The sequence below is a fragment of the Scleropages formosus genome, chromosome 17, assembly GCF_900964775.1.
Source record: "Scleropages formosus chromosome 17, fSclFor1.1, whole genome shotgun sequence".
Classification (NCBI taxonomy): Eukaryota; Metazoa; Chordata; class Actinopteri; order Osteoglossiformes; family Osteoglossidae; genus Scleropages; species Scleropages formosus.
Genome location: NC_041822.1, coordinates 18,292,713 through 18,317,794, shown reverse-complemented (window position 1 = coordinate 18,317,794; position 25,082 = coordinate 18,292,713). Strand labels below are relative to the sequence as shown.

The 25,082-nt window shown below is 43.6% G+C and overlaps 2 protein-coding genes across 4 annotated transcripts; one reads left to right on the top strand and one right to left on the bottom strand.

The window, feature by feature from the left end:
• Nucleotides 1–2,798: 2,798 nt before the first annotated feature.
• Nucleotides 2,799–7,885, top strand: mex3c (mex-3 RNA binding family member C). Its single transcript, XM_029259392.1, has 2 exons — nucleotides 2,799–3,613; nucleotides 4,807–7,885. The coding sequence occupies exons 1-2, from the start codon at nucleotides 3,031–3,033 to the stop codon at nucleotides 6,069–6,071; spliced, it is 1,848 nt and encodes a 615-aa protein (XP_029115225.1). The 5' UTR covers nucleotides 2,799–3,030; the 3' UTR covers nucleotides 6,072–7,885.
• An 81-nt stretch (nucleotides 7,886–7,966) lies between these two features.
• Nucleotides 7,967–24,152, bottom strand: smad4b (SMAD family member 4b). 3 transcript variants are annotated; one of them, XM_018758416.2, is made up of 13 exons: nucleotides 23,887–24,152; nucleotides 19,129–19,331; nucleotides 18,742–18,989; nucleotides 18,183–18,357; nucleotides 18,048–18,077; nucleotides 17,011–17,226; nucleotides 16,250–16,372; nucleotides 13,491–13,598; nucleotides 13,337–13,387; nucleotides 11,238–11,421; nucleotides 10,947–11,115; nucleotides 10,692–10,830; nucleotides 7,967–10,318 (listed from the first exon to the last, which is right to left on the bottom strand). In XM_018758416.2, exons 3-13 carry the CDS (start codon nucleotides 18,979–18,981, stop codon nucleotides 10,107–10,109), a joined length of 1,647 nt encoding a protein of 548 aa, XP_018613932.1. In that variant the 5' UTR covers nucleotides 18,982–18,989; nucleotides 19,129–19,331; nucleotides 23,887–24,152; the 3' UTR covers nucleotides 7,967–10,106. The 3 variants fall into 3 exon arrangements, with proteins under 3 accessions (XP_018613932.1, XP_018613931.1, XP_018613933.1); XM_018758415.2 differs by having other exon boundaries at nucleotides 18,742–19,331; XM_018758417.2 differs by lacking the exon at nucleotides 16,250–16,372 and having other exon boundaries at nucleotides 18,742–19,331.
• Nucleotides 24,153–25,082: the final 930 nt, after the last annotated feature.

Sequence of the window (25,082 nt, the reverse complement as noted above, 5' to 3'; positions counted from 1 at the left end):
TCTGGGACTTAAACTTTTTTAAACCGATTTTAATTGGGTGGCATAGTGAGTAGCGTGCCTGGGTAGTGCGAGAGGACATGGGTTCGATCCCTGCTCAGTCTGTGTGGAGTTTGCATGTTGTCTGCGTGGGTTTCCTCCCACAGTCCAAAGACATGGTATTCAGCTTCACCTATAGCATGTGAGTGATAGAGAGAGTGTGTTCCACTGATGTATGGATAAGTGACCCTTTGTAAGTAGTGTATCTAGCAGTGTACATCACCTTGCTGAATAAGGTGGGTGGGCTGGTAACACTACATAGTATCCACTGTAAGCTGCATCGGAGGAAAGTGTCTGCTAAGTGAATAAATGTAGTAAAAAAAAAATGTAAAATTCATCAGAGTGTGAAATGCGGGCAGTGCAGTGGGTAGCACTGGAGCCTCTCAGCTGTTGGACTATGGGTTTGAACCAATATCTGTCTGGATGTAGTGCCTATCTTTTCATGTTGACATGGGTTTCCTCCCAAAGACCTTTGTGTCAGATGAATTGGTGACTCAGAACTTGTCCATAGTGTGTGTTTGTGTCCTTGTGTGAGTGCCCAGCAATGAACAGAAGCATGTGACTCACAGTCTGCACATCACACAAGGTGTGTACCTGTGATCAACCTTCCCGATGGAGTGTGATATTTGTGTTTGAAATTGGATACATAAATACTGCATAACTGGCAATGACAGGTTTGGCAGGAAAAAAATATATAAAAATGCATTTCAAAAAGAACAGTAATATCTTACTGTATAATTCATATTTACATTGCACAGTGGAAGCACCAAGTGAACTTTAGCTGAGATAAACTAAATTATTCAGTTAGTCAAGTAAAGTACTCAGTGATAAAGTAAAATGTTTTCTAAAAACATAATTAGTGATTGTGAGCCGGAAGTCTTTTAATATTATGTTACTTGCCATTAAAGAAAAATAAAAGTCTTGTAAAGCATCACTTTTACATGCAACTAATACCTTTCAAGAATGAGAGATGACTAGATGGAACAAATCGGGAATGGTAAAATATATACATTCTAACATGTATTTTCCATACAGCTAATGGGATCTTTGCTAATGTGACATTCAGCCTGCTGTCCCCCAAAGCGCTAATGGACGCTTAAGTGTTGCCTTACATAGGAGCTGCACGCTGCCTGCCATTTATCCTCATACGAGGGCATGTGCTCATCAATAGATTGATAAACGTTGCCAAACAGATTATGCACTTTCAAAATCATTCCTGCTCACAGAAATTCTGCTCAGTCCAATAACACGTATTTTAAAAAGTTCCATATATATGTCCAGCGAAAAAAGTAAACACATTAGTTTGACACACTGTCTTTATTTGACTGGTATGTGAACTGTTCTGATCTCGTCAGTGAAAACGGTATTATAAGCACTGCTGCTGAAATGGCTTGACGGGGATTGCAATTTTACTCTAGCAGTGGGTTGGACCGGGTCCTGCTCTCCAGTGGGTCTGGGATTCGAGTCCCGCTTGGGGTGCCTTGCGGCGGACTGGCGTCCCGTCCTTGGTGTGTCCCCTCCCCCTCCGGCCTTCCGCCCTGTGTTGTCGGGTAGGCTCCGGTTCCCCGTGACCCCGTATTGGACAAGCGGTTCTGAAAGTGTGTGTGTGTGTGTGTGTGTGTGTGTGTGTGTGTGTATTTATTTATTAAGGGGGCTATGAACATATAAACATTACATTTAGCTGATACTTTTCTCCAAAGTGACTTGTAATTATTTATCCATTATAGAGCTGGACAATTTTACTCTAGCAGTTTAGGGTAAGCACGTTGCTCACGGGTACTACAGCAGGGGGTGGGGTTCAAACCTAAGATCTTTGGTCCAAAGGAAGCAGCTCTAACTGCTACACTGCCAGCTTCCCCTGTCAGTTAAACATTACAGGTAATTAAATACCAAAGTACAGATTGGAGCACTTATACAAGGTGGTTTAAAAAGAAGCGTTCCCAAATCTGAGTTTAACACCTCCTTCCTCAGGGCCAACGTGTACTCTTGGAAACAATGTTAAACAGACAGGGTCTGGACTGTAAGGACCAACTGGGAAGAACTGGAGAAACTGAGTGTCATGTATGGGCCAGTGGAGTAATGGGCTAGCATCTACCTTACCTTTCAGCATGTCCTTCACAAGTGGACCCAACCACACAGAGCAATGGATGACATTTAATTCTCAAAAGCTTATGGCGCCAACAGCAGAACTTGAAGTGTTGATGGTGGCATGGTGCACAGGTTTGCTCTTTTCATCATGGAGCTCAGATAATTTAGCATCACACTGGAACTGCCTTGGGCAAACATCCAAATCCTTTCAACATGCAGTGTATCAACCACAGATATCCATTGAGCTATTTGCAAAGGTAGCAGATGTGATCTATCTATCTATCTATCTATCTATCCAAGTCTGTCTGTTTCAGATTATTCATTGTTGAATCAAGGCCTGAACAGACTTCAGATGTATGCAGGATACTTGGTTTTCTCAGTTTGTGCAAGAGTTCAAACTGAAGTACATACATTCCTGTTCATTTACTCCTCTTCCTTTTGCAAGAAACCTTGCGAACTGTATTATTATTATTATTATTATCATCATTATTATCATTATCATTATTATTACACTCCCAAACAGTAGATGGCGATAAACCAATTTCAGGTTATTCTTAAAGTGACACGACATCCAATTTCAGAAGAACCGCGTGTCCCCCAAAAAGGCCAATGCGGAAAGAGATGTGTTGAACTGGGCGTGGCCGCCTGCGCCCCGGTGATGAAACAAAGGAGTCCATAAGGGAGGGCGGAAAGAAAGAGAGCGGGTTCGCGGAACAAACTGACCAAATCGGCCGGCGCTTTTTTTTTTTTTTTTATTTTTAATTTTTTTTTTTATTTTTATTATCATCACATAGCTGCTCCCAATCACTTCAGTCTTAGTGAAGTAAATGTATCTTCTACTTTATTTGTAACACTGTTCGGAGATCAGCTCGAGCCCGGTATATTAATATTTGCGGTTTTTTCGAGATGCCCAGCAGCACGTCTTTGTTGGAAGGCGAGGAGACGGAGCCGGAGCTGCCGCCGCTAGTCGTTCGGGCATTCGCCGACATGGGCCTCGATGAACACGGTCCGCAGAGCCAGGCGGAGCCTCGGGAGCCCACTGGAACCCCAGTCCCGACCTCTCACTTCAGTCTGTTGGGAGCAGTGCTGGACCTACAGCCGCTGCAGTGCCCCCAGGCCGTGCCGCCGGAGGAAGAAGAAGCGGCGGAGGAGAGCGCGCCCGGAGACGCCGCTGCTGGCGAGTCCGACACGCTGCTCGCACAGGCCCCGGGCCCCGGGCTGGCCTCGGTTCTCTTACCGGCAATGGTGGAGTCCCCCGAGACTGTGATGCTCTATAGCGGGGGACTGGACGACTCCACGCCGCGGCAGGTCCCCGGAATGTTGGTGATACCGCCGGGCTACACGGAACCAGGCTACCCGGAACCGGGCTACACGGAGCCGGGCTTCGAGGCCGAGCAGCCGGCGCTGCTGAGAAGGAAGAGCGTGAACACGACCGAGTGCGTCGCGGTGCCGAGCTCAGAACACGTCGCGGAGATCGTAGGCCGCCAGGGTGAGCCTTCAGACCCAAGTTTCCATTGTTCAGTTTATTATCATTTGTTAATCATTTGTTGTTAATTTATTAGCAGCCTGTCGTATGGTTTCCGAACCACGCCGCCAACTCCGGGTGGATACACGCGTTCCTTTGTTCGCACGTCAGCCGACTTAATTTTTTTCGCTGGTTTTCAGGTTCGGTATTCGCGTGTGTGGTGATTTTTTTTTCCGAACGGAGTGAGTGAGTGAGTGAGTTAGTAGGTAGTGAGTTTTCCGGGGAAGGAGTTACTAACTTTGTGAGTCTATTTTTCGTTCCGCCGCGGGTTGCGGCTCCTCCGGCAGGCCGAACTCCCGCCCGCGCCTCAGCTCTCGGGCACGCGCTCGCTTCGGCGGCTGTTTTTCTTTAAACTTACCGCACTGCTTTTGACTTTGATACATGGTTTCAGTTCACCAGTCGGCTGAATCGCTGAAACTAGCCGGGAGCCGGCTTTGTGGTGTCGGGGCGAAGTTCAGGGAGGGAGTGGGGCCCGGTCTCCTCCACACGGGTTTTTCTCCACCATGTTGGTTGTTGCTGGTGTGGTGACTCTCCCGCGATTGTTGTTGTTGCTCTTGGTCTTCCACATGCGGTATGTTAACACATGGTATAACTTGCACTCCTGGTTCTTTTCTAGCATGCCATTCACTAATTTTAATTCCTTACTTGTCAGAGCACCAGTCCGGTCAGTTCGCAGCTTAAACTGTTTTGCAGGTAGTGCGTACAACAGCTGCTCCCCAAGGAAATGCTTTAAATTTTATTATAGACATGATGATTTAAGCCTTCAAGAAAGGCTTCTAAACACTTCTTTCGAACCCACCCGCTGATCTCCTAGTGGTTCCGCGATTGTGCATCGCACCACCTGTCAGTCACCTTTGTTTTCAGCTCTATGGGCATCTGTGTGCTTTGAGAATTGTATGTCTGCATTTGAACTGAAGCTCTTTGCCTGCTGTGAAATGCACTTTTGTTTGTATTGAGCTGTGTGTCCCATTGAAGAAAGGCATCTGCTAAATGAATAAATGCAGATGGATTCTGTGCAAAGTTTTAAAAGGAAGGTAATCAGTTGGTTATTGGTATTTGTGGTCCCCCCCCCTTCCCTACATTTTCAGGATGCAAGTATAGTTTCATGTTAATTTTCTCTGCCATTCACCTCTTGACTCGTTTCTTCCTTGTTCCAGGGTGTAAGATAAAAGCACTGCGGGCAAAGACCAACACGTATATCAAGACTCCCGTGCGTGGCGAGCAGCCTGTGTTTGTTGTGACCGGGCGGAAGGAGGATGTGGCCATGGCCAAGCGGGAGATCCTCTCTGCTGCTGAACACTTCTCGCTGATCCGCGCATCTCGTAATAAGCCAGGACCGCTGGGCGGGCCGGGGCTCGGCTGTGGCCCGGTGCTGCCGGGTCAGACCACCATCCAGGTGCGTGTCCCCTACAGGGTAGTGGGCCTGGTGGTGGGGCCCAAGGGTGCCACCATCAAGCGCATACAGCAGCAGACGCACACCTACATTGTCACGCCAAGCCGCGACAAGGAGCCTGTGTTTGAGGTGACGGGCATGCCCGAGAACGTGGACCGCGCCCGTGAGGAGATCGAGGCCCACATTGCCATGCGCACCGGGGGCTGCGTCGAGCCAGCGGCAGATGACGACGACTTCCACTGCAATGGCACTGATGTTAGCTTTGACGCCAGCGGCTGTGGAGAGCCTCTGCACTCTGACATGGCTGCCGTCACCGGGGGGCGCTCTGCCGGGCGCATGACCTGCACGTACCGCAACAACAGCTCCAGCTCCCTCGGCAGCGGCGGTTCCAACGATTCCTTCTACAGCGGGGCAGGGGGACGCATGGCGGACTTCAGCCCCACAAGCCCCTTCAATAGCAACAGTGCGGGTAGCTTCTGGTTCGGAGAGAACCTGCTCCAGCTGGGGCCAGATGACCTCGAAGTGTCTGCTTTCGAAGCCCTGACCATGTCGGCTCCGCCTCTCACCGGCCCCCAACACCCAGTCCTCTGGAGTCCCTTCGAACAGGGCCTGCCGCTGCTGGAGGGTCGCTGTCAGGCCCCGTACCGTGACAGCCAGCCAGGCACTCCGCGTCTGTCACCCACTTCCCATGATTCCCTGGAGCAGCCGGTAGGTCGGCACACTCGGAGCGATCCGGTCAGCACGCGCCTGCCCCGCTTCCCTGCCTATGGTGTGGCCTTCTCCTCTTCCTCCTCTGGCGATAGCACCACCTCCAGCTCTCCGCCTGACTCCGCGGGCCCCGGGGGAGCTTACCGCGGGCGGCAGGACTGCGTCCGCTGCCTTGAGAGTGAGTGTGTGGCTGCCCTGGTACCCTGCGGGCACAACCTTTTCTGCATGGAGTGCGCCAACCGTATCTGTCAGGCAGAGGATGCAACGTGCCCCGTGTGCCAGGCCCCTGTCACCCAGGCTCTCCGTCTGCGCAACATGTGAACTACTGTGGGCAGTCCCTTATCAGCAATGTAGTTTGTTTTAATCCTATTTTTTCACCAGAATAATCAACTTACCCTTTTTTAAGTTTTATTTTTTTATATTGTATCTTTTTTCCAATGACTGTTAAATTAGGTGTGAACAAAGTCAAGGATCAAGGCTAAAAAGTTGTTGGTCACGGCATTGTAAAGTTTTAACCCCATCTGTTTAGCTGCTATATTTAGTTGTACTCGGTTTGCTCGGACAGCCGGTCCTGCGGCTCCCTTGGTAGGACAGGAAGGGATTTTTCCACCTCCTATGTTTTCCTTCCCCTCCTTCCACAGCCATCGGCAACGAGTTGCGCACCTACTGCCACGTTCGTGCAGTTTGACTTTTTTTTTTTAAAAAAAAAAAACTTTAATTTAGATCTGTTTACAACAGTTTGTGCCTAATTCCATTGAAAAGTCAATCTTAAGCTTCTCGAACGAACAGGGGCACAGTGTAACCATGGAACTACCTTTTTTTTTTAATGCCTTTGGCCTTTCATGGCGGCATGCATGTCACTATTACCAAAAAGATTAACGAAAACGCTACTGCCCCAGTCAGTGCCCTTCTGGCCGGGGCGCGGGCAGGTCCCAGGTATACTGAGGGAGAGGTTTGTCCTTTCTGTGAGGCACAGGGCTGCAGGCCACCGTTCCCTCCATCTGTTTCAAAACAGGGGCAGGGTCGTGTTTCCAGCCATATCTGTAGTATTTATTTTTTTTATTTTGTTCGTAAACAGTCCCTGCTGTTGCACACTGGAAAGGACAGCCTCTCCTGTGCTAAGATCATATGAACAATAGATGTTAGTGAAAGTGATTGACACTGCCCCAGTGCATTGTAGGATGCAAGCTTCTTCCCTCCCCTAACTTATTTGTGCTGCCTTTTCATATTTTTCTCCCTTCCATTCAGGGTTGGGGCGTCAACCCCATCCCCCCCACGCTGCTCCTACTTTCTCTTGCGTAGGCATTACCTTGGATGGGTGTTCTCCTGCTGTTCCACTCATGCTCCAGTAAAGGGGCAGAGCAAGGTGGGGAGGGAGACTTGCTGCTCGTGAGCCATCGGGGGCCAGGGAGCGGACGTGTAGTCCCAACCCCCCAAACACTTCCCCATTCCTTTAGCTTTTGATCCGTCAAGCCAGGGCGAGGGCCGTGGCTCCTCGTCCACCTGTAGCTAACGCTGATCCGCGTAGCGACGATTAATGCTGTTAATAACTAGTAAATACGCAGAATTTTAATTTTTTATTCCACTTGAAGTTACATTTTTTGTGTATATATAAATGAAATCTATTCAAGTTTACAGAGGATTTAATTTGTATTTTTCTTGCTCCAGCACAGGTGTTGCAGTGTGCTGAGGATAGTCAGTACTCTTTGCTTGTAGTGTAGTTTGACAGTATTGAAACTAGGATCGTCTTGTACCTGGGGGGGGGGGGGGGGCATGTATGCAGGCATGTTTCAGAAATGTACCGCGCTGTACACTGCAACTAAACGGCCAAGGATCTAACACTTCAACTGCGTGTTCTGTCTGTAAGCCACCAACTTAAATACGTGTGTTTAATATATAATATATAATATATATTATATATTAGTACCAACAGTCAAGTATTTGCTAATTTTACTACACTTATGTATATGTAGAACAGTCTTAGGGCATATAAAATTGAGAAGTTTAAAACTATATTTTATGATAAAGGGCCTTTACGTAAATGTGGCCAAAGCACTGATATTATATATTTGCTGTAAAGAAAATTAAGAGTTTTATTTTTCTGATATTAGTTAAATAAAGACGGTTTCATTTAAAAAGCCTGGTCCTTTTTTACTGTTAGTGCACAAATCTGGGGTATCACTGGGAGCTGCTTTAGAGTGATATGTGTCATTTTTATCCCTGATGTTTTGGGGATCTTGGTACAACTTGAACTGGCTTCTTTATGCTACAGCTGTCTTTAGTGCATGGCTGTTTTACTTATGTAGCTAAGGTTTTTTTCCAGTGCAGCTTACAATGATTTACCCATTTGAGCAATTTAGGGTAAGTACCTTGCTTAAGGGTACTAAAGCTGGAGTAGGATATGAACTTGCAACCCCTATGCTGTTTCTGCCACCCACTCAGTCCATGATGTTGAAACCCACACAGAGTGGGCGAGGGGAGAGCTGTGCTGCACTTCTTGGTCTTGCCACAAGGAGGGATGTGGACACTGCAGGGAATTGAGGTCAGTCAAAGTAGGTCAAGCATGTTAACAGCTGCTTAGGAAATGGCTACACTGTGGCTGTGAAACAGCCCCCCCCCGTACTTACTATACCTTAGTGCTTCTCTAGTCTTATAGAGCACAACCACTGATTTGCCTCATGTTCTACATGGTTTAATTTAGCCTTTTCAAATCAGTATTCATCCTATTACAATATTTAAGATTTCACACTAGAGCAGTATTCCAGGCCATAGTGATGTCAAGCTTCCAAACTTAAGGGTAAAATTGCTCAGCTACATTTGGTTTAACAGGACAGAAACTTACTCAGGTCTTTACTAGTTTAATCATTAAGAAATACAACTCGTACAAGAAACCTACAGGTGCCAAATTTGTCCAGTTTTAAGGAACTTGCCCTGCTTTTAATTTTCCATGTCTGATTTAATAGCAATGTCAGTAAGTCACACACACAAGCTACTGTATAAAAGCTAAGTATTGATGCTGCACCTTGGGAAAAAGTACATTGTAGTTGTCAAATGACTGGCAAGAAACCCAATGTCATTGAATGATGGTTTGATGACAGCGCTCATATCCCATCAGTTAGTGTTTGAAATTCTTGACATTTACAGTTTCAAAAGGTTTTGGGGGGAGTATGGAAGAAATAAAATGCACATAAAAGCAAAATGCACTGTATTGTTTGTACAGCTGAAAATTCCAATGAAGATCAACCTCACACTGACAAGCTCACTTCCATTGGTACTTAAACACTTTTGAGCCTGTAATGTAATACCAGCAGGGGGGGGGGAAATCCAATTAAAGCAATGGTCAGGAAAGTAAAGGTAAACATGAAGTTACCCAAAAGTAGAAACGCATCGAATCTGCATCAGGTGTTTATCAAGTAATACACTTACAAAATAAGAATTTTTGGGTGGGTGGTTAAAAGGAACTGAAGTATAACTACCATTTTGAATTAGAATAATTCAGAGATAGGGGTGTGAGAACAGAAGTTCTCTGCAGTGACCTACATGATACAAAGCAAACAAGGTATATGACTGACAGAATGGCATGCAAGAGGAAAAAAAAAAAAAAAAAAAGTGAGGCAGGTCTTGCCCAACTTTTGCTCAGTGATAACTAACTGTCACCCTCGGTGTTTTCTGAGAACTTATTTTTACATTTCTTCGAGAACCTGCACCTCTATGCCAGTACAACCTGAGCAGCTGCAGGGTTTCACTGGAAATGACAGCAATGGTAACTATTTACAAAATAAAAACAACTTTACAAAGTGAGAAGCTACTGCGTGGGGGGAAAAAAAAAAATGTTCATATGAGGAAAAAAATGTGTCTTAGTGTTAAATGAAAACCTTTTGCTACGAACTGACTACTTCATGTGTGTATGTATGCCTCAAATAATATGAAACACTCCACTTCTGGCCACAGCAGCCTAACATCCACACCTCCCTATCTATACAACCACTTGAGAAGGGTCATGAGAGCAATTATAGAGGATTAAAAAAAAGCAAATTCACTAAAATTAGATGTTATTCCAATTATTTTGAAATATACACACAAGGAAAAAAAAACAAATTAAACCAAAAATTAACATGACTAGACTGGGTAACTGCTGCCGCACCCTGCGGCATAGATGACTACAGCTGCACTGTTGCTTGAGGGAAAGGGGAACTAGGGCTTTAAAGGGGGGAGAACAAAAAAAAAAAAAAAAGTTGTGACCCATGGGTCCTTGGGCCCTCAATGATTACATAATAAAGTTGCAGGGGAGGATGGGGGTTCCTTCGTGTTCAACTTGCCAGGGTCTCTCAGTTGTAGCAGCATTCCCCTGATGGCTCAGTCCAGCGGCTGTGGGTCAGCAATAGGCATGGTGTGCAGCACCTCATCCAAGAGCTGCAGCGCACGATGCAGGTGGATCTCAATCCAGCAGGGGGTCTCCTTGATACTCTGGCGGGGATAGTCTGGCCCCCAGCCCTTCACAAAGCTCATGCGCAGGATACACAGCCGTCGCAGGTCATCTACACCAATGCCGGCAGCAGCCGACAGACCTGAATTTGAACAGCAAGTACCGTACTGGTTAGTCACCATACATTTGAGGGACACGGGTTAGAATCCCCGGTCCCGCTGCAATACCCTGCAGCACAGTACTTATCTTAAACTTAAAGGAAAAATGTTTAAATATCTGTAATGAGCTTACTATTGTAAAATGCTTGAGGAAAAGTATGAGCTAAATGAATAATGGTTATGTTCCTGTTGATCATTATCACAACTGCTACTGTCCTAGTTTTACACTCCTTAAAATTAGCTTTATGATCATTATAAGTGCAGATAAAGCAGCCAGATCAGTGTTCAGGTACTAGTGCCTTTTAGCAGTGAGAAGTATTTTGTACAGACATTAAAGCAGCTGAAGACGACACTCACTGATGGCAGGGGCAATTCCTCCCACGGAACCGGGGCCTGGGATGTTACCGGCAACAGCAGCTGCCTGGGCTGCAGCAGCTGCCTGCGCAGTGGCTGCCTGCTGTTGCATCTGTCGGTGGCATTGCCGCAGGTCAAATACCTGGTGGCCGAGGTGATACGATAAGGAGACGTCACTCAGACAAGAAGAGGTTTCTCACAGTAGCCAGGATAGACGTCCTCCATTCACACATTGTCCATCCTAAGCACTCCATATACCTTGATATAGGCGCTGGGGTAGATCTTGTGCACGGCATCACCTGGGGCTCGACCAGCCTCGCGATCCAAGTAATAGCTCTGAACAAAGACAGCATGGTCGCTAAGGCAACGCACCCACACGTCACCCTCGCCTTTACACTCCAGCTGCACCCCCTTTCCAATGTGAAGCCTGAGGGTTGATATGACAGAAGCAGAAGCATTTCAGAAGATTCATTTTAAAAACACTGACTGCAACAGCACCAAGGTAAGCATGTTCCCACTTCAGGGACACTAGACATCCTACTGTCGCACCTGGCTCTCTCAATGGCCTCGGTCCGGTGCACGTTGCTAAGCTGACCAAGGCAGAAACGATCACCTCCTGAGGGGTCCACATATCCATCCACAGTCACAATGGGACAGGAGGATGGCACTTTGAATGTCTCACCAACCTGGACGTCCATCTCAAAGTAGGCAATGGAGCACCAGTAGTCTGGAGCTGGAAAAGTCAGAAGCAGAATGGTATTTGAGCCATCCATTAGCTGCAGTAATATGACCATTTTGTTAAATCATACATTCTCTGCAGCTGTAGCAAAGACCGCTGGAAGCAATTTTGACCACATTTTAAACATGGCATATTTAATGGAGACCAGAAAATTCTGATGTTGAACCTAAGTTGTACAGAGCATGGACAGCACTAACGCTACAAACAGATCTTTTCATTCAGTGATTTTTTTTTTTTTTTTTTTAAAAGAATATTTAGCCTTACCATAGTTTTATACACATTTATCACTTAAATCATGGACACAGATTTTTGTATATGTGCATCCCAGTACCTCAACAGTCACACACGCTCAGCTAAAATGTCTTTATGGCAATTATTTATATTTGGTGCTGAATATTCACTTGCTGTAGACTGTTCTACAGTATTGTACGTATTTAAATACTTTTTCCTGGTTTTAATCCAATCAGTAAAAATTGTCCACCTAATTCAAGAAAGGAAATTAAGGCTTCTGACCTACAGCTCTACAGACAGCATAAACGTATCCTCTGCTTAGGAGTTAATTTATTCTGTGAAACCACTCCGTTAGCCAAATTACCACTGTGAAGAGATCAAATACGATGTCTTTGAGACAAATGAAAAAATGTTACCTAAATTAATTTAAAAACCAAAACGAGCTATTTTATGCATAACCACATCAGCATTTTTTAAAATATTTGTAAGAACTATTTGTAGCTTGTTTAATATCATACTTTCCATCATTCATCATCAGTAACCACTTGTCCAATGTAGGGTCATAGTGGTCCAGAGTACCTCGCAAGCACAGGGTAAGAGACACAGTACATTAGGTACATTGGACAAAAACATTTTGATGATTCGGCTCATGGATGCCGATATCACTTCTGCAAAGAGAGCAGACACTATGCTGTCAAAAGCACTATGTAGTGTTACTAACAAATGTTTTAATGATTTTCATTTGACTGAAATGCCAACGTAAGGATATTCATGTTATTAATGCCATTTACATGACTGCAACTTGTTATGTGGCTGCATGCTAGGGGTAGCACAAAGGGAAGAAGAATGTCTTCATCACCCTTTATTTAAATGTTCCCAGGCAGCTGTAGGGTGTACGTGACCCTGGCAGAGAGAATCCAGCCATTCCCCATGTTAAAATTCCTCACCATTCACTGTTTCTGTGAATATGTTCAATAAAAGCAGAAGCTTAAACACATCATTAGTCCTGCTCTCCGAAAGAACACACACCAATTTAAATAACTGAGTAAATAGTTACATTTAGTTTATTTCTAAAAGGTGTCAAAGGATCCAAGTTCAAATTCTACCTCCTATTCTAATACTTTTGATCAAGGAACTTAACCTGAACAGCAAAAACAATAAAAAAAAAAAAAAAAAAAAAAAAAAAAAAAATTACCCAATTTTATAAATCAGTAACCAAGTATCTTAACATAAGCTGCTTTGGAGAAAAACAAATGCTACATACTAAAGAGTAATAATGTTTCAATGATATACTGAAATTAACTGAGGGTTGCAATTTGTTAAGATTCTCAGAAAAAGGATGTTATTGTCCTCTGTTGCACAGCTAAGTTCCTGTACATAATTGTGTCCATAGAGCCTTATTCCTTTGCTGTTCTGTTAACCGAATGCTCTAAATGGACAAACAGGGATAAGAATTGCATTTTGGGTAAGAATCCATGAGAGGATTACTACAGACGTGTGTTTGAGCTGTTACGTGTATGTCAGCATTGCGCAATGAAGTAAAATGACAGCATGACGACTATAAATGAATTTCAAACCCATTGTAAGAAGAGCACATGCTATCATAAGCCGTTGCACCAGGTTTTCATTATTCAGGACTGCAATATGTGAGGGAAGGGTGTACTGGGAAACTACTCACCTGGATGGTTGGATATGGGGGGTTGAAATGCAATCTCATTGTGCACTGGCCCTGGTGGATGGAGTTATGAAAAACAGTGTTAACACCCTAGGGAAGAGGTCACTCCAAGATAGGAAGGTGTACATATTGCCTTGCCCAGTAAGACTGTACTTACAATAGTGTCCTGGATGGGGCATCGGGGGGTGGTGCTGCAGGTGCCCGTTTGGGTGGTGACTCATGTTGGGTGTGAAGCTGCCATTTCTTGTCCAGGTGGAGGTGGCATCTGCATGAGGGAGGGCAGGGGGGCCAGAGCAGTACACTTATAGTTGAGTCATGTGGAGTCTAAGTTTCTGCTAATAAGTAAAGCACTATATAACATAGGGACTCTGCAAACAGCAGACAACACACATTCAGCAAGTGAACATGGGAATGAGTTCACCACCAATCATGATCCTTGATGCAATATCCTTACAAGGTCTGCTGACAGTTATAAACCACACACACACACACACACACACACACACACACACACACACACACACAAAAAAAAAAAAAAATCCAAAACTGCTTATCCCATACAGGGTCACGGGGAGCCGGAGCCTAACCCGGTAACACAGGGCGAAAGGCTGGAGGGGGAGGGGACATACCCAGGACGGGACGCCAGTCCGTCGCAAGGCACCCCAAGCAGGACTTGAACCCCAGACCCACTGGAGAGCAGGACCCAGTCAAACTCACTGCGCCAGCACCCCCCATACTACAATAGCACATTTGCAAAAATATGAGCTGAGACTGATCTGAGAAACCTGATGCCATGAATGCACAGCTCAACACACTAAGACAAAACGAATACCATGCAATAAGTCACTGGATAACGGCACAAAACATGCAAAAGCATTTCCATCTTACCTATCAGGTAGATCTAAACAGGTAGTTTGACATGGCTCTTAATTTGTGTCCTATAAAGCTTGGTGCTGGGCCCCTTACTCTTTGTCAACAGTGCTCCCCTTGGCACTTTCACTGCCTGTCAGATTTTCCCATCACTGCTATACAGACAATACATTGCTTATTCCTCTCCTTTCCCCTAGTTAACATACACTCACTGAACACTTTATTCGGAACACCTGTATACCTGGTTACTCATGCAATTCTCTAATCAGCCAATCATATGGCAGCAGCAAAATGCATAAAATCATGGAGATACAGGTCAGGAGCTTTAGTTAATGTTCACATGAAACACCAAAATGGGGGAAAAAATGTGATTGCAGTGATTCTGACTGTGGTATAATTGTTGGTGCCAGATGGGCTGGTTTGAATATTTCTGTAACTGCTGATCTCCTGGGATTTTCAAGCACAACAGTCTTTAGAGTTCACTCAGAACGGTGTGAAAAACAAAAAAAAAACATCCAGTGAGCATCAATTCTAAGGACAGAAACACCTTGATGAGAGAGGTCAGAGGAGAATGGCCAGACTGGTACGAGCTAACAGAAAGGCTATAGTAATTCAGAGAACCATTCTTTTTAACTGTGGTGAGTAGAAAAGCATCTCAGAATGCACAGCACATTGAACCTTGAGGCAAATGGAAAAGAACAACAGCAGAAGACCATGCTGGGTTCCAATGCTGTCAGCCAAGAACAAAGCTTAGGCTGCAGTAGGCACAGGCTCACCAAAACTGGACAGCTGAAGACTGGAAAAATGTAGCCTGGTCTGATGAATCTCGACTTCTACTGAGGCAGACAGATGGTAGAGCCAAAATTTGGTGTCAACGACATGAATCCTTGGACCCAACATGCCTCATGTCAACAGTCCAGGCTACTGGTGGTGACGTAACGGTGTGAGGAATGTTTTCCTGGTACATTTTGGGCCTGTGAATACCAATCAATGACTGCTTGAATGCCACAGCCTGTCTGAGTATTGTTGCTGACCATGCGAACCCCTTTATGGCCACAATTTACGTATCTTCTAATGGCTACTTCCAGCATGATAGTGCACCATGTCACAAAGCAAGTCATCTCAAACTGGTTTCATGAACATGACAATGAGTTCAGTGGACTTCCCAGTCACCAGATCTGAATCCAATAGAACACCTTTGGAATGTGGCAGAATGGGAGAGTCACAACATGAATGTGCAGCTCACAAATCTGCAGAAATTGCATGATCTAATCATGTCAAAATGGACCAGAATATAAAGCAATTTTTCCAGCATTTTGTGGAATCCATGCCACAAAGAATTGCTTTCAAAACAGCCTCAAAGAGAGGCCCTACCAAATACTAGTATAGTTTTCCTAATCAAGTGCTCCTGAAGTATAGGCTCTCACATTCATCCAAATGTCTCTATAATGTCTTCTTAGATGACCAGAGTCTACAACTAAGTGTTTTTGAAACAGAGAAAACTGCTTATGGTGTGCAACTCAGCCTTGCCAAATTTCAGGATCTAGGTACTAATGTTTAAGAGAAACAAAGATCTGAAACAGTAGTGATATCACATCTTAATTTCTTCAATATATAAGTACCTTAAACAAGATATTTCAATATCTTTCAGGGATCCAAAAGGTTCTAAAAGACAATTTTGAAAATCAGCTCCTATCACTGGAAATTCCACTTGTGTAGATTTAAAAAATTGTTTAACTAGTGACTGTCAGAACATAGACCATCACATTCTATCAAACTTTGAGCACCAAGTTCATCCCACCATTTTTAATACAAACTTTAGTTTTACACAGAACAGTAGCCAGAGCATATTAAATTCACAGGCCTCTTCTATACCATTAAGCCATTTTAAAGAGAAAGGAAAAAAAAGAGCAGTTTACAGACAACAGGCAAACATTCCCCATTGGTAAAAAATGTAGATCAATGTTGGGACGGGGTGAAGTTGAAAAGCTTTCTGCCCCTGAGGGAGGTGGTGGGTGCGGCCTGTGTGAAGAAGACGGAGCTTACTGTGGTGGTAAGTGGCAGGTGGAGCAGGAGGGAAGCCGTTCTGCTGAGCACCCTGTGCTGTCCCCGGGGCCATCGGCAGCAGGCCCTCACTGTGGCTCCCTGGGAGTAGACTGCTGGATGGGGCTGAGGAGAAAAGGGTGACGAGCATGGGCGCATGCACACACACACATACAAACACCAGGGCAGGCACACACGCAAGCACACGCAAACATGAATGCATGCATGCACACACTAACATTAATACAGGCTCAGTCAATGGCATGGCAATACGGAGCCATGTACAAAGAGATGAAGACATACAAAAACAAGTACAAACACAGGCTCGCAAATTCAGAGGTTCACATACAGACAGACAAGTGTACAAATATATGAGCAAACAAAAATTATGCACATGAACATACATGCTTATGCACATATATAAACCTGAACCAAACAGACAGAATCAATACAGAAGAGGCACAAGCTCACGCTGACTGAAAAAATAAGCCCTCACACTGCAGAAAGCTTTTCAAAATCACCCCGGAACTATTGAAACGTTGGGGGGGTGGGGGTGAGGGGGGCAGAAGCAGAAAGGAGTGCCTGTGTAATGAGCATGTGCACTGAAAAAAGTCAGGGGTGGGGAATGCCCCTCTGGTCTACAGCAGACCTTGTGGATGGGGCAGTAAGACAAGGAGGAGGAAGACTGGGGAACCCACAAGAGAGACACCACCACAGAGAAAGCGACAGTTGGAGGAGGAAGAGGAGAGACGGCAGCATCTCACTTGCGGTGCCAACAGCAATGCTGGGGAAAGTGGAAGAAGAGGCGGAGCTGCTGGCATCAGACGGGGGCAGCAGGGAGGGGGTGCTGAAAGGCTCAGGGGGTGCAGTCCGGCTGGAGGGGGGATGCTGGATCGTCTGGATGGAGTGACCGTCCATGTTGGGCAGCAGGGACTGGCCCTCATATTCTGTCTCATCCTTCACCATCAACCCTGATGGAGCTTGGGAGATGGCAGAGGGGCAGGGTGGAGAAGCAGGTTGTCACAGCAACATAGAAGCATCAGCAATCTCAAAATTCTTAGCCGCTGAAATCCTACGATGGCTCTAAAATGGTTCATAAGGTAACGCAGGAAAAGGTCACCTCTTCCAGCAGGCCATCCTAGCACACTTTATGTATTTTTTTTATACTGATTTTAACAAGCACTCAAGAAACAGCTATAATGGTAGATTACACAACTACGGTGTTTTAAATAAACCATTTAACATATTTACAGTTATTCATTTAGCTGATGTTTTTTCCAAAGCGACTTACAGCGTTAAGTTACTTACAATTATTTACCCATTTATGCAACTGGATAATTTTACTGGAACAATTTTAGGGTAAATACTTTGCTCAAGGGTACTACAGCCAGAGGTGGGAACTGAACCTGCAAGCTTGGGGTCTCAAAGGCAGTAGCTCTAACCACTACACTACAGGCTGCCCCAACACACAGATACAGCTATAAAGTTCTGACTAGAAACAGAACCATCACATTGGATTGTTTTCATGCCAACGAATTCTCAGCTCACTGTTCTGAATAAACTATTTCTAAGGGGGAATTTTACAGAGGCAGCAGGGTGCTATGTTACCAATGAAGGTAGAATTGCAGACCAAGATTTGCAGCCTAACAAAGAGCACCTAATAAGGTGCAAATCAGTTTTGTTTGATCCAGTTGGTAAAATGTTTAATATCAATATCGTATGCAGATTAAACAGCCCTTTCCAGGTTGGGGGGATTTCCATGCCCTGGTTTACCAAATTATAGACCAGTAGTGTCACTCACCAGAGCTGGTCAGAGTCAGTCCTGACAGGTCTGTGAAACAACAAAATGATTGGATGTTTTATATAAAAGGTTGTACTTGAGAGGACTTCTGCAAGTGGAACAGTGAGAGTAGGGGCAATGGAGGGGCCCACTCACCAATGCCAGGTGATACGACCCTCTCATAGTGGTAGGGATTCACACAGACGCTGTCACACTTGAGGTCAAAGGCAAATTGGCAATACTTGACATGCTTCAGCTCATTTTTGTGCAAGTCAGGCCAGCGCCACAGTCGTGCATAGATGACATGGGGGAAACCTTTCCTTCCAGCCACCTGAAGAGAAGACATTCCACATTTACAGAACCCTACTGTGTGTTCATGGATAATATTATAACTTTTATTTGAATGATTGTTAACAAAAATTGCTAGATTGGACATTATAACAGAAACACCTGACAAACACAGAGCTCTGTTTAAATTAGTGCAATTCGGACATCGTTTTGAGTATTTTCAATACCAAGGTTGAAACACAACCTTCCATTACCAGACCCTGTTACTGGCCCCATGTCTTTTCAATTTTCAAGATGAGAAATCATCACCTGTTGGTCTTCATCTGGTCAATATCCCTGCCACTCATTAGGTCAATCATGAAGTCCTCCCTTTAGAACCATTATGTGGAAAATCTAGCTTTCCAGCAGTCACTCTGAATCACTGTACCTGCAGACGTCCATCCAAGGTGCGCTGAATGGTGACACACTTGCTAGGGTGCGCCCCATTAGTGGTGATGGCTGTGATGAGCGAGTCCAGCTCATCTTTTTTCTCTTTCAGCTTCTTCACCAGACTCTCAATTGCACGCTTAGCAAACGTCTCACTCTCTCCACCCTGCCGGTGGCACATCAGGCTGTGCACAATGCTAAGGCAGGCATCATTGCTGGTGGGTGTATTAGTGATTGACATTCTGGGAGCTGTGGTGCAGGAGAAAAAAAAAATTCCTCAGGGTCCTCTCTGAAGGGTCAGTGGGAAGTTAATTCCTGCTCAGGTTACACCTGCAGGTTGTCCTTGTTTCCCGGATGCAAATGACTCGTATTGCTTCCTGACACCCACGTGATTTCTGGGATGCACAGCAAAGATTCAGATGTGAGGGCAGCTACGCCTCCCCTCTGTTTGGGTTCCCTGTTCCAGAGACAGCTCTGAAGGGATGCAGGAGGAGAAGGCAGACACTGTCCTGGTGCACAAGGGCACAGTGTTGGTCTCCACCTGTGCTAGAACTCCAATCCAACTCCTTCAGATGTTTAATGTACTGCAATCTACAATACAAAAAACACATAATGGACAAGTCAACAATGAGATCTCAGGCAGTCATTGTCACTTGCTAAATGTAAAACATTTTGCGTATTTCACTGAGATGTACGTCGCTTTGGAGAAAAGCGTCTGCTAAATGAATGAATGTAAATGCTAATTTAAACCTCCAGTAGACAATACAAAACAGAGGCCAAACTGATCAAAAACCAACTAAAGCCTGAAGAACTACAGCTTGGGGGGGGGTGTTACCTGCAACAATCCACCTACTCTAACAACCATCATATCATCTCAGAGGCATCACAAAATGAAAAACAACCTTCACTAGTTCAAATAGATCATAAGAAGCCCCTTCACACACAGCACAAGATAAAACTGCAACAGGGAATTACTGGTGGTGTATTTACAAGGTCATAGGGAACAGCCTGAGATTTTTCCCCCCACATAGAGGGCTGATAATTTCACATGATTAACATGCTTAACACTCCTAACAATTTCAATTCATAGACAATGGTACGGGAACTGAATTTCTTAACAGAAGCAGACCCAATAAAATGTTCCCAACGAATGACACATTACATTCAACATGGCAGCTGAACCATGAGTGTGTGATGCAAATCACATCACCAGGGACACATTTATCTCAAGTGCCACTCAATAACACCTCAGTAATCCCAGATCAGTGTCACAATTTTAATTTTATGGGCCAACGAATGAGCAGCTGTTGCTTATAAACACAACCACTTAACCCTATGTAAGTCACAGTTCAATGGCTGCGCCTACAGTGGAACTGCCGAGTACGCAGGACACGTAAAAAAGAAAAAAGCACAACTGCTAACATCTACTATATACTTCTGCTGCATCTGGGGGTAAAGGAACACTGACATCAACACACCCAACAAAGAGAGTAGTTTATCAGTAGCATAGTTTAATCTGACAAAGGTTGTCTCACTGGAAATGAGCTTTAAATGAAATTTTGGCTCAAAACAGCATTACCTCAAACAATCCACCATTACAAAATTATACTGCATGAACATCAGATGCAGATGTATATTTTTGAACTGTAAAGTGTAACACTTGAAGAAACAAAGTCTACTTTAAAATAATACATCACAGCCTCTTCATCCCCTACATGTGACAGTGTCATGTCCCTACATCAGGTGCAAAAGAAGAATGAAAGAGTGGAACAGGAAAGGGAGGGTGAATCGCAGTGTAACATAGGGTTATTTCACCTTAAATACTGACCACATGTCTCACAGTGAACTTCACAAAGCTGGCCACAAGGAAGAGACCAGTGCCTAACACAAACATTTTCTCAATATCTAGTCTAATTAAATTTGATGTAAAAATAATAGAAATGTACTTTTTCCAATCACTGCTCAATTCCTGGGTATAGAAGTAAGAAATTTATAAAAGAAATTGGTTGGAGAAACTACCAGATCCCCCGTTCCTATCCATCAGTTAAGGTAAATCTAATATTACAATTTAGATTTACAGGTAATCATTCCGCAGGCGCTTTTCTCAGAAACTTCCAAAAAAACTATGTAGTATTTAGCTGACACCTTTTCACCCAAGGTAATTTAGAATGCTAGTCATTACAATTCACTACCTCCAGTCAATAACTCATCTGTACATCACAGGGATACTCACTCTCTCCCACACACACAACCAGGAATTTGGAGGCACCAATTCACTTAGTCACATTATTGTAATGCATAAATGTATCTTAATTTTTGGTATTTTAGTTTTAGGTGAAATTTTTCATTCAGAAACTGATAATTCTCTTTTCCATAAGAAAAAGGTCATTTTACTCCCTTACGAGAGGAACTCATCTGATGTGGAGATTTCATTAAAGAAACATTTGAAAAATATGTATTCCGGATCACATTTGTCACTGGAGAACACGTGCCAAACACAAATTTTAAATATTGAGCAGAATCTGTGGGATCCAAACACTCAGACAATGCAGCACCATGTCTCTCCCAGTGCACAGTAGAAATCTAAACGGCTGAGAGAATACAGCATGGCTAAATTTAGACTGCACACAACAAGGCTGGAGGCTAAATTAAGCACAATAATCAAAAAAGATGTGCTTTTAAAAGCGCATTGATTTCTCTCAGTTTTGCACCAAACAACTGTACAGCAGGTGGATGGTTATTTTTAAGATGTAAAAACAGGACTAACGATGTACATATATATAGAGCTTAAAACATCCTATGATGTTTGAATAGAATGAATAGCACCCTATAAAAGAAATTAAAATTTCTTATTTTTCTTTTTTTTACATATATGAAAAACAACACTCCCTTCACTCCCACAGGCAGCGTAAATTAGGAACTTGCTTGGGGGGCAAAAAAAAACATCTCTATGATGTCCACACATCTTAAGACTGCAAACTACCAGTTTCAAGTATTAACACACAATACTAATACATCAGTATACACTGTCCTGCAGACCCAAAATTGGATCATCAACAAAAACTGCAAAACAAAAAATATGAGTGGTGCAGACTGCAAAACATGGGATGTTTCTGATGCTTGCCTTCTACTAGCAATTAACCTAAAAGAGTCAATTGCCTCATTCTCTAAATACAGGCAGTGTTGAAAATGTATTAAAATTTTTAACACTAAGCAACAGTGCTAAGCATAATGTTACAGAACGCTATTAAAAAAATATTCCAATCAGGCTTCTACTCAGATAAATTGGTTATAGGTGCTGACTGATTCGCTAAGAGCATATTTCATTGTTATTAGCCAATACATTTAGTGCTGGTAACATGTATAGCATACAACTGTATAAATTAGTACTTTATACAGATATGCATTTATTGCAAAAATTCAGAATAAATATTTAGATCAAAGGTATAAAGGGCAAAACAAAGTCTTATGGGATTTAAGTTTACATCTTAAGTTACATAACCAATAAACTGCTTCATACTAAACATTATTCATTTCTGAACATTAATGCCTAATTATTGTCTTGCTGTTCCATTTGCCACTCTAGTGTGTAATTCTTTCTTCCACTCACAACAAAGAATTGCCTCAAAGTCTTCTGTGTACAGAACAGCTCTTAATTCTTGAAGTTTTCCAGAATAAGGAAAAAAAAAAAAAAAAAAAAAAACTTAAGTTTGTACAGCTTTCCCTAAATTTTTTTGCATAAGCTGTAAGCAAAGCTACTCCATGCAAACGTGAACTTACACGAAGCATACTCACAAAAACTTCAAATTCATATTTTCTTGTGTGTATACATTCAGACACCATTTTACATTTACATTTGCTCATGTAGCAGATGATTTTCTCTAAAGAGACATACATCTCATAGAAATTTTTCATTTAATTTTTTCACCACCATTTCTATGTAACAGACCACTGTGAACATTACTGCCACTCCTTTCACACACAGGGTGCAGCGTGTAAAGTTGCCATCTGTCTACATGTTACCACCCTGTGCCTTCTGCTCAAAAGCTCAACACCAGTAGTATTCTCATGTGTTGTACTTGAAGTGATTCTCCAAAAATGAACTTGAGTGTAAATGGCCCATAAACAATCAGGTGGTCACTGAGAAATCAGACTGTAAGTTCTAAAGCACATATTGAGATCCACTTTCCACCGTTTGCATCTTTTTAGACTCTCTTCCACTTCTACTGAATCATATCTGTACTTCTTGTCTCACCAAAACAGATTTTTATATCTAATACCCAGATATGTTCTGCTAAATACAATCTAAACCTTCATCCCATTAAGGAGGAAAAAAAAAAACAACCATAAAAAGGTAAAAAAAGAATTACACGCAATGCTTTTCGGACAAAAACAGACAACATTTGCGCAACTCAGTAATTAAGCTTACATATTCATTTAGCAGACACAAGCGACGTACATCTCAGCAAATAATCATGTATGTAATGGAAATTGTAAGAGAAAAGAGACATCTATTTCTCTTATCATGATGTATTGCACAAAGAAATTTGTATTATGAATGCAGACACGATTCGTAAACCTAGTTTACGTTCCACTTGATGCACCGATGTTCATCGCTCGAGTATATGCATAATACCCACGATAGATGAACAGAGACAGTAAACTTATTTTATAAAAACAAATATCTATCTGAATAACAGTATTTTCAACTGTGTACTTCAGCGACGTTTCTAGCCGGACAGTATTAAGCGCAGCACCGACATAACAACACGACTCCGGCAATCGTTACCAAGAAAAACATGATTGTGAAGTTCCTAATAGAGAGAAACTCAATTACACAATCTAGACTGAGATATATTAAGATTTCTGTTAAGGAAAAATAGCGAAGAAAGCAGAATGTTCCTGTAATCCTGCCCCCTCGACGCGCTAGCTAGCCGCTATGCTAACGACAAAGCTAACAAAAACAAACTTTGCTCACTCCCCACCCGCCAGAGAAATCCGGTCCTGGCAGACCCCCTCGGTAAAAATATAACCACATGCACATCAGCTAATGTGAGGTCCTTTGATTTTCTGCATTTTACCAACAGCTCGGCTCGCGAACCGAGCGAGTTTGGCACTGACTGACTGAGTGCCTCCGACATCCTACCTCGTATGGTATGGGCCGCGACCCACTCGTGTAGCGTCCGCTCATCTGCGCTCACTCGGCCGGCCCTTCTTGTACTGGTTTCTTTATTTAGATAAAAAAGCAGTAAAACGACCAATATTTGAAAAGAGCACACATTAATTCTTTATTAAGAAACTAAAAAGAAAGTCCGGCCAGGTATTGAAGCGATCTTCGTGCGTAAATTCATAGCCCGTAAATATCTCAAGACTCTGAGGACTCCATCCAGCCGCCTCCGCCGCTTCGTGCTGTTAGCTACTTTGACTACCAACATGGCGCCGTGCGCATGCGCAGAGAAATGGGGCGCGGGCGTGGGTGAGCGCGTGCGACCGGGAGCGGGCCGGTGCCGCGGTACGCGCTGTATTCGCTGGCGGTTGAGCCAATTCATAACAAGAAAATGTGTACAACTCGTACTTCTTAGCTGCGTGCAAAGTTGAGTGTTAAATCAGCCGCAGTGTCCTGCGCCATACAAGCCAGCGACCCATTGTGTTAAAAGCAAAAGACATTTCTGATTTCCTTCGCTTGCACAGTTATACAGTATATTTTGTTGAGAAATGGCCCCTGGCTTGTCACTCACTGTTCACTTGCCTGTCAGGAGAAAATGTGGCAAAATCTTAACTTATTAACACTACTGTATAATAAAAGTAGAATAATTCTAAAGAAATATTTGAAGATATTAATGTTTCAGTGCTACTTGTGACAGTGGATCTCACTGGTGGCCCTCCCAAAACCTTTCCAAGGAGAACACGGTGTCTTTCTTAACCTGATGGTCTAAAGGTAGAAGAAACTGGGTTAGATGTATGGTTATGGACTCCACAGCTACCTCTCATTTTCTGTGATCTTCACAGAGTACCTTGGTGCAATTGAATAGAGGGTGGAAGACAAAGTACTGCAGAAGTAGATGGTCAAGAGAAGGAGGCTTCTGTGGTTGTATCCATGAAGACGCATAACTGCAAAATTTGTAGTTCGTAAAATGGAAAATGTTGCACCGTGTCAGCTGGGAAATAAAAGCACAGGAACATGAAAATACCAAGATTAGAACTACCCAAAAAATCTGAATTACTGGGTCTCTTTGTCTTTGCTCTACAGTTGATCCCTTTCAGGTTTGATTCCAATATTAAGCTCTTCCAAGTTGTCACTGAATGAACCTGTCCAAGAATCCAGTGTCCGAGAGGACAAAG

Excerpts from the sequence above, each read along its gene's own strand:
- mex3c (XM_029259392.1), top strand. The coding sequence starts at position 3,031 with ATGCCCAGCAGCACGTCTTTGTTGGAAGGCGAGGAGACGGAGCCGGAG. Across the intron at positions 3,614-4,806 it reads GGAGATCGTAGGCCGCCAGG|GGTGTAAGATAAAAGCACTG; the intron begins GTGAGCCTTCAG and ends TCCTTGTTCCAG.
- smad4b (XM_018758415.2), bottom strand. The coding sequence starts at position 18,981 with ATGTCAATCACTAATACACCCACCAGCAATGATGCCTGCCTTAGCATT. Across the intron at positions 11,422-13,336 it reads CCCCATATCCAACCATCCAG|CTCCAGACTACTGGTGCTCC; the intron begins GTGAGTAGTTTC and ends TGACTTTTCCAG. Across the intron at positions 11,116-11,237 it reads GAGGCCATTGAGAGAGCCAG|GCTTCACATTGGAAAGGGGG; the intron begins GTGCGACAGTAG and ends ATCAACCCTCAG.